At 38.1% G+C, this 10,059-nt stretch overlaps 1 protein-coding gene across 1 annotated transcript in view; it reads right to left on the minus strand.

The window, feature by feature from the left end:
• The window catches only part of RAPGEF5 (Rap guanine nucleotide exchange factor 5), a 225,865-nt gene that overhangs the window by 46,256 nt on the left and 169,550 nt on the right, over positions 1–10,059 (minus strand). The window contains exon 12 of the mRNA XM_042919932.1: positions 2,797–2,875. Coding sequence (XP_042775866.1) covers positions 2,797–2,875 — 79 coding nt within the window. The remainder of the gene's footprint in view (positions 1–2,796; positions 2,876–10,059) is intronic.

The following is a 10,059-nucleotide window of genomic DNA, read 5'->3' on the forward strand; positions in this document are numbered from 1 at the left end:
CTCCTCTCCATTCATAGTTACTACCACTTATTTGCTTAATCTTGTTCTTTCTGCAAGATATATCTATATCTATATCTATATCTATATCTATATCTATATCTATCTATATCTGTCTAGATATAGACATAGATAGATTTTTTTAATGCTTATTTATTTTTCACAGAAAGAGAACAAGCAGGGGAAAGGCAGAGAGAGAGGTGACAGAGGAGCAGAAGCAGGCTCTATGGGGACAGCAGAGAGCCCGAAACAGGACTCGAACCCACAAATCATAAGATCATGACCTAAGCCCAAGTCAGACACTTAACTGACTGAGCCACCCAGATGCCCCAAGATATATTTTTAAAAATGTTTACTGATTAAATTTAACATTTGGATTATTCTGTTTTCTGTATCAGGGTATATTACTCTTACACATTTTTCCCATGCTAGATTATATTGATTTATAAATGTAGCTGGAGGAGGGGAATAGTGGGAAAGCACTGGATAAGATTTACTTTCAGTGTAATGCACTGACCATTAGCTAGACTAAACCTGTGAGCTCACATAATACTCTTGATGATGATAAAACCTGAAAAGTATAAAATTCTATCACTGTAAAAGTACCCATCTAAGATATCCAAAAACAGTATAAATGGCTCTAATCTGTAAATAATAGTCAAAAAACATGGGGGACAAACAAAAAATAATTCAGACCACTCTTAGAAGGTGATAGGAGGATATATAAGATATCTTCACTAAGGTGTACCAAAAAATCTCTTAAATTAAATATGGATGCCATACTTTTGTTTGTGGTTCGTATTATTTCACAAAAAGCAGAGTCTGCAAGTATATTGAAATAGTCATGTAGGAAGACTCCTGACTTAAAAATGTTATGGATTTCATAAATTTTGATAATTAGTAACAAGACTGCTAAGAATCTGAACTAAATTTTCATATACAACGTCTTAGTGACCTCTGGGTAGCTCAGTTGGTCAAGCGTCCGACTCTTGATTTGGGCTCAGGTCATGATCTCATGGTCGTGAGATCGATCCCTGCATCGGTCTCCTCGCTGAGTATGGAGCCTGCTTCAGATTCTCTTTCCCTCTCCTTCTGCCACTCCCTGGTGCACACAGTCTCTCTCTCTCAAAAAATGTCTGTCAAAGACTCAAAACATGCTTATAGTAAAGTTTTAGAGATTCTTCAGAGAAATTTTATGATGCATTATATTAGTTAGTAACAATCACAAATGATATTAGGATCATATTTAAAAACAATGATTTGAAGGCATTTATTTGCTATAAAACAAACTATGTTGTTCAATAGATGGTAATACTTTTGGGAAAACGTTAGCATTAAAATGTAGAAGAAACTAGCTCATTGATATTTTCCTAAAACACTTTTAATAATTTTTTTAATGTTTATTTATTTTTGAAAGAGGGCAAGCAGGGAAGGGGCAGAGAGAGGAGGACAGAGAACCCAAAGCTGTGTGCTAAACAGCTGTGAGCCTGATGTGGGGCTCGAACCACGAGATCATGACCTGGGCTGAAGACGCTCAACTGACTGAGCCACCCAGGTGCCCCTAAAACACTTTTAAAGTATAATTCTGAAATTATTACAGAATTTCTTAGTAACACCCACTTGAGAGCTGTGGAAGAAATCTGGTTTAGAAATTTTCCAAATTCAAAACTGCTAATTTTTCAAGATCAGTTTTATGAACTAGTTCTATAAAGTTTCACAAGATCTGTAGCTTTGTGTGCTCTTATGATAACAAAGCACTAAAAACGAATCACCATTTCTAGTTAATGTATTATTAAGAGAGATTTTATTTCAATTATGCCCTTTATGGAGTTTGAAGGTATTCTCTTAAGCAGGAAAAGGCTGTAAAGTAGGAGAGAAATAGAACAATTATTTAACAGGAAAAGAATATTGCCAAGACCATTACCATTGAGGGCTCAATAAAACCTAGGTATACACACACACACACACACACACACACACACACACACACACACAAAATCTGTCTTTCCGAAAATGTTCACATGAGCTCAAGTGGAATCTTCAGTTTAGTTTGGTAAAAATCTGACAGTTACCAGGCTTCTTAAATGCTTCTGAAGCACCTTCCTTGAACATTGTGAGTCAAGAGGCCTGTGTGGAAACTCTTGAGTAAATTTACTTGGCTTGGCTTTTTGGCCTTTCCTCTGTTGCATCCCTCCTAGTTAATGCATCAAATCATAAAGCTTCCTTAACTGGTCATTAACCTTCTAATCCCATCCATCATTCTAACAGCACATGTCTTCACAAAGCTCTGAAGAGACGGCAGTTGATTCCAGGGCGTAGTTTAGACCTCCCACCTGGGGGACAGCTGGTCTGATCCCGGACTTGTGGAGAAACGTGCCATCATGTGTGTACGTTCTCTTGCACAAGTCCTCTGGCACTAACCGCTGGCACGAACCTCTGGCACGAACTCACAAGTTCACTTACTGCCAATCCACTCAGCCTCTTGACTCTGGGGTACACCCACTATGCTAAACTTACCTCTAGTTCTCTAAAGTCTTGAGACCTATGTTGGAAGAAAACATAATACAAACAGTACAATTTACCCATGACCTAGAAGGTGAAAACAGCAGCCCTGCTTTCCAGCTCCCCCTGTCAATTCTGTCTCGTGTCGTCTTTTACCTTGGATATCATTACATTAATATTTAACATATCCACACTCTACAGAGGAGCTGAGGAAATTAGGAAAGGCAGTTAATTACTAATGCGAGACATCGGTCTGAAGGGAAGCCGATGCAGCATCCTGAAGTTAATGAAGGATATTGCCTTAGTAGCGCCTGGCACAGGTCATCAGTTGTCATGAAGACTGTGTACGTGAGAAGGAAGTCATCAAGGAGGGTCTCTGCGAAGCAAGAAAAACAAACACAAGGTAAGGAACCAGTGGTAAGAGGAACAACTGCTTCTCCAGCCTCTAAAACAGTGTGTGGCAGAAACATGATACATGGTGGTGGGTGTGGGAGGCATTAGGATAGGAGAATTTTAGCCACAAAATACATCATTTATTCAAGTGAAGATTTTTTAAACTCCTTACACAGAATACCTCATACGTCCATAAAGACGTTATGGAAAACCAATACATAATAAAGTCTTCTGAAAAATAAATTTTACAATATTTCTGGGGTATATACTCCAATCCTACAGGAAATGAAGCCTGCATGTTTTAATAAATTAAGGCTTTCTATTACCTAAGTCTAGGGCAAGAACAATGGATAATAAAGTAGGATAATAAACTTAGAGAACACAGATCAGGTTCCAAGACCATTCACCTTTCTCTTTCAAAGGCATCTGTAAGAAGTTGGGAAAGTGGCAGTTGATGTTGTTACTGCTATGGAGAGAGAGACAGAGCTAAGTCTCACTAAAAATGGGGAGCAGGTATAATGTATCACAATATGCTCCTTCCCAATCCCTTTCCTACCTCCTCAACCAACAAAAACAAGTTTGATTTGTTTTGCTCTCTTGCCTCTTGGCCGTGAGTGTTCTAAGAAAAGTGCAGCTTATATGTCATATAGAATACCTAAACAGGCAAACTCTCATCCCCCAATATCACTTCCAAATTGATAGAAAAAAGATTACATGTAGAATGCAAAGTAGGGCTCTGGCCATAATAGTCTTTATCCACCCTCCTTAACTTAAAATTCATTTTACTATATGATTTCATTTTCATGTCCATTACATTCTGGCCATCAAATTTCTAGATAATTGAAATAGCATTAAGTTGTGAGACTAATGAGCCTGTATACTCAATAGCATTTAAGCTCTCTAACTGCTACTCTAAGTATGTAAGTAGAAAAAATTGCCCAGTATAGAGCCCTATAGCTCTATGTTGAAGACTGGAAAAATTCCAGAATTTTTATAAATAACCAATAACATTTACTGTAAAAGTTGATCCATGTGAAACAACAAAGTTTACGAACACAAAACTCTGCTATAAAGAGGTAGTAAATGACATATACAGTCCTATATCAGTTGTCCCTGCTTCACTAATTCTGTTTTGTTTGGTTGCAGAACATCAAGATAATCCTGATTTACACAAATAAGTGGCAAATGGTAATGTTGTTTTTTTTTTAATTTTTTTTTTTAACGTTTTATTTATTTTTGAGACAGGGAGAGACAGAGCATGAACAGGGGAGGGTCAGAGAGAGGGAGACACAGAATCTGAAACATGCTCCAGGCTCTGAGCTGTCAGCACAGAGCCCGACGCGGGGCTCGAACTCACGGACCACGAGATCATGACCTGAGCCGAAGTTGGACGCTTAACCGACTGAGCCACCCAGGCGCCCCAAATGGTAATGTTTAAAAAAAAAACAAAACAAAAAACAAGCTTGCTTTCTAATTGCAAAATGCCCTTAAGTGAAATGAACCATAGATGTTAAGGAAAAGTATTAAGAAAGGTTTTTTTCAAAGATACTTATTTATTTATACTAAGTAACACTATTCTTTATTAAAAAATGAGTTTGACAAATGGCGCCTATACAGTAAAATAAGCCTACACTTACAATGTTGTATCACACTGCAGTATGTTAACAGTCACTGTTCCAACTTACTATTTCTTGTAAAAGTAAGTTCTCAAACAGATGTGTCTGGGCCTCAGTAGGCCTAAATTAAGATCTATACACTGTAAGTGTGTAAGAGGAAAGAACAGCCCAGTATAGAGCTTTACAGGCAACTGTGGCAATGTGGCTGGTTGGACGATTTAGTGTGAGCGCACACGCACATCCTATATTCACAGAAGAGCCAGGAGCTCTCCACTAGAGCGCCTGCTTACAAAAGTCACTGGCAAACTCTGACTTTCAATGTAATTTCCAAATTCACAGAAGAGATTCCATCTCTACACGTGCATCTACACGTGCACAACAAAGGCGGGAGAAGGTTTACTCTAAGACCTGCCCCAAAACTAGTTAATCTGGCAGCATAAGTTCATTGCCTGGTTATCCTAATGGAAAGTTTGAAATATACTTTTGAAACTCTGTGTCCTTCATCACAGTTTTTAAAATAGTTTCAATAGGGGCATCTGGGTGGCTTAGTCAGTTAAGTGTCTGACTCTTGATTTCAAGCTCAGGTCATGATCTCATGGTTTGTGAGTTCGAGCCCTGTGTCTGGCTTTGTACTGACAATATGGAGTCTGCTTGGGATTCTCTCCCTCTCTCTTGGCCTCTCCCCTGCTTGTGCTCTCTCTCTTAAAAATAAACAAACTTAAACAAAACAGTTTAACGGCATAATGTCTGAACCCTAGGATATTTTGAAATACAACTTGAGAACTATCGTATCACTCTGGGACACGACTGAACAGGGATGTTCCCAAAGTCTAACACTGCTTTGTACTAAATGTAGTTGATGAAAATCCTCAATGTCTCTGGTCTAATTAGAAATGGGAGTCTTTTTTGCATACAATGTTAGATACAGGCAGCAAGAATCACAGAGTAGCCTAGAATCTATTTTAGGGTTCTCTGTGGACCCTTATAGATCAGAGCCAACAATACACAGAAAGCACTGGGTGAGGCCCTGAGAACCTCATATACTCAGCATTCAAAATGCAGGTTCAGTCTCTCTGGGATGTTCTTACACTTAGCTAATTTAAGGAGGCTGGAACTATTCTCTAATCAAAATTTACTCCATTAGCAACTGAAATTAGAATGAATGCCATTAAACTTTGACATAACCAATCATTCCATTCTGGAACAGCCTTAGATAATGAACTGAGTGACTCTAAGATTCTGGTTGTATGGTGGCAAAACCATTTGGCATTCAATTCAACTAATCAGCTCACACATGACAATATTTTGTTAAGGGCTTTGACCCAGAAATGCTTTCCCCTAAGCTTCTGCTATATTTAATATTCAACAGCATTTACCTAATTATCTCCTTGCCATAGAAATATTAATTAAAATAAAAACAATGAGGCTACATGAAAACATCTCTGGTTAAAATCCTACTAAATAGCTAAAAATCCTAATGAATACAACAGTTTCTCAATACCCTTGATTCACATCTTTCCCTACATAACATATTGTTATCAAATTTTTTTTATGTATAAAGATCTTTCCCTTCTTTTTCAGCATTGGTATTTTTTGCTGCACATGAAAGTAAATGAATGATATAATCAAAAGGACACACTTCAGATAAAAATGCATTTTATAACAGCCATGTTTCAAAAAAGGCTGTCCCATGGCATTTAGGGATATTTTTAGAACCACAATGGCTACATAAATGATCCCCTGAAGACTATTAGCCAACAATAGCCATTTAGAAAGAGTAGCAAATCCACTGGCATCGACATTAAAACACTATAATTATCTATTATATTATATAATGCTTAATTAATAGTAATTTAAGACAGGCAGAAAAGCACATTTGTGTATAAAAATATCTCTCATTTAAACAATTTCATAGTTGCCATATACACTAACATTCTGAATAAAAAGATATATTCATTTTGCTTTCCAACTCTGTGAATACCTAGGTATTAATACACAAAAAGCTTTCCTTTGAAATTCTAATCATTAAATCAATCACTAAACCGAATCCCAAATTCTTAACTCATCACTGACAAAAATATTCAGCCATCCTTTTTGGAATACTACCCCCCCACACAACATCCCTCCCCCCAAATAAAAGAATATTTATGTTGTGGCTTTTTTAAATATAGGAAGTACTCTTGCAGTACAACAGAAACATGCTGATAACATACTTATGTTATGTACTTATCATAAGTATGTATGTACTTATCATACTTATCATACTTATTGCTGGAAAGCAAATACTATTACAGTTTTAAGCACTATGTTCACTTGAAATAAAATATATCAATGTGTGGTCAAAATCTAAAGCTTTGATAGAAATGTCTCTAATATTCATGTCTATTATTCACCATAATGATGTTAATATGAGACTTTATCATCTGTTACTGTTTTCATTTTAAGGTGTAAGACAAGAATTGTCTGTTTCTATTTGATTTTATTTGAATTTATTTTTTTCTTTTAAATTTTTAAATGTTTATTTTTAAGAGAGAGACAGAGAGACAGAGTGTGAGTGGGGGAGGGGCAGAGAGATAGAGAGATACAGAATCCGAAGCAGGCTCCAGGCTCTGAGCCATCAGCACAGAGCCTGATGTGGAGCTGGAACTCAGAACCACGAGATCATGACCTGAGCCGAAGTCGGTTGCTTAACTGACTGAGCCACCAGGTGCCCCATGAATGTATTTTTCTTTTATGCAAAAATTAAAGTATTTTCTCATTCTCATTTTAAGTGTATCAAGCACTCAAAATTTTCACTTCTGTAAAACATAAATGTTTCTAGAGCACCCTAAGACTTGTGTCAGTTTGGTACAGATCCTTTTTATAGGGTTCTGTTATGTAAATGTAGTCAAATAAGAGAAACTGATCTAAATGTCTCAAAAAGGTCTAAGCTTAATGTTTTTTTCTGGGGGTGGGGGGTGGGTATAAGTGAATTGCCAAGAAAGCAAATGATAAAAATTTTGACAGACAACTGCCTTTAGTAGCTATTTAATCTAAGTATGGTAATGTGAATATTCAACATTTCTATACTAACCCATATTCCCTAAGTACTATTAGCAATTTTGTTTCACCTGTATTTCTACTTCAGATGCAATGGAATTTAAGGCACTTTAAATATGTTCTACTTTAACCTTGATTTCAAGAAGCCAAAAAAACTTTGTACATAAAAGGTCTCATTTCTGGCCCTGGAATGTTACAACTTGCCATTATTTTTTGAGAAGCAGTGCCAAAATGTACCATGTAATTTGATTAAGCACAAGTTAAAAAAAAATTAATGTTCATGATTGAATCATAGGTTAAAGTGCTCCACTGTTAAAAATATGCTTCTTTCTCAATGAATTTTCCATTTCTGAAAGCGATATTAATGACCTCAAATGCAGCTGTTTACCACAGCTTTTAAACTCACTCGATTCCTGTATACTTTTACAGTTCTACCAGAGTATTCCTTAACTATTCTAAAACCACCAAATCTTGAGCTCTAATTTTAGTTTTCAATATTGATCACACAAGAAACGCTTATTCACTTAATGCTGTTTCTATATCGAATCTGTCTGAAAAGTCACCTCTTTAATGACAGGAGCTTCCTCCAGACAGAACTTGGGTGGCACTCTTCAAGTAACGAAATCTATTTTACCTTGTAAAATTTGGTTTTGGAATCCCATCATTCTTTCCTAAGGAAAGAGTATACCAAAAATTATGTTCTTAACTGTATTACATTGCACATGCTGCCTTTTACAAATGTCACTAGAAGGAGCATGGACTAATCAACACAGGGCTTGCCTACCTTCTCCACACCAAGGGCCATGTTTGCAGGTCACCGTGGGGGTAAGGGAGGTGACAGGTCCCATGAGCTCCTACTGGTTCAGCCCTCAGCTGCTCTCAGTGTCCAGGCACAATTATAATTATAACCCATTTGTGGCTTGTGCATGCATGTGTCTGCTAAGCCTGCTGGGAGCTTAGAAAACAGTGTGAAAAATACAAAGGGAATCGGAAGACTGAATTTTTACCTGTATGGCCTTAGGCATTGTACTTAACCTCTCAGGGCCTTAGTTAAGGCAGCTGTAAACTGGGTATCACACCCACACCTAGCAGAACTGCAGCCAGGATGAAACAGAATAATTTATCTAAAGCATCTGGCAGAGAACCGGAATACATCAGGCACTCAGTAAGTCCTCTCTGTTCTTTACTGTCATAAAATAATATTTAGATCCTGTCCCAGTTCTCCAAACGCCACCCATCAACCAAGAAAAACCAAGTATTGAGAACTGACTATATATAAGACTTTTGTTAAGAAGGGACTAGAGGGTAAGAGACAGGAAAACATAAGAATGACCCACGGTTTCATGCTCATAATGAGTTAGGGAGTTGAGACATGTATCCCCAGGAAGTAAATTTAAATAAGGTAACATTTCAACTGGGCAGCACAAATCATAAATGTTGCAGGGGATGAAGGAGACTCCAATATCCCAGGGAAGGTTTTACCAAACAGGTAGCACATGGGATGACCTCTGCACGTGTAAGAAGTATGGAGAAAGAGGTGAAATAAACATAAGCATGGAAGTGACTAGGGGTGGATCTGTGGCTGAGTCACAATCTTATGGTCTTTGGGCCTTCTCTAGCCCTTAAAGATGTTTTTTTGTTGTGTGACAGTATTTAAAAATCAGAAGATCTGGCAACACCAGGTCTGCATGTCCTACAGCAACCATGGCTTAGAGCTGAGTTGCCTTCTTCATGCTGGGCGTACCAGTTTATCATGGCTCTGCCCTCACTGGCAAGTCACTTATTCATATTAGCTGTCTGTGGACAGGCAGGTTCCTAAGTTTTGGTCTGGGGTATAGTTGTGAAACAGTAATGGAAGAGATCACATGGCCTAACTGAGAAATAAAGCTAGAAAGTTGGTTGGAGCCAATTCCTGGAGGGTGTTTGAGCCTTCGAATAAGAAGCCTGGGGCTTGTTTTATAGAAAAGGGGAAGTGAATGGAAATTTTCAAGAGGAGAAGTGACAAGAGATAGAGATTACACTTGCTCTGTCAGGACAGTCAGGACAGTCACACTGGATAAAGGAAGAATAAGGAGAGGGAAGTTTACTTTAAATGCACTGAGTTTGAGTACTCTAAGGCTACTTTAAACGTTTATTTAATTTGAGGGAGAGAGAAGGTGCACACGTGCATAAGAACCCGAGAGGGGCATAGAGAGGGGGATAGAAGATCCGAAGCTGGCTCAGCACTGACAGCAGTGAGCCTGATGTGGGGCTTGAACTCACAAACCATGAGATGGTGACCTGAGCTGAAGTCGAACACACAACCAACTGAACCACCCAGGTGCCCCTATGGCTACTTTAAAGTGAAGATACTGGGTAAAAATATCAAAGACCAGAGCTTGCTAAAGAGGTCTGGATGATTATGGGAGCTACGGTAGGAAAAGAGTGGCTGGGATGACATTAAGTGTCATGTCAGATCCACTGCGAGGGAGTTGTAAGCAGGGGTTTGAGGTGAGCTGGGGTGGATGTTCAC

This window comes from Panthera leo, chromosome A2, assembly GCF_018350215.1.
Source record: "Panthera leo isolate Ple1 chromosome A2, P.leo_Ple1_pat1.1, whole genome shotgun sequence".
Classification (NCBI taxonomy): domain Eukaryota; kingdom Metazoa; phylum Chordata; class Mammalia; order Carnivora; family Felidae; genus Panthera; species Panthera leo.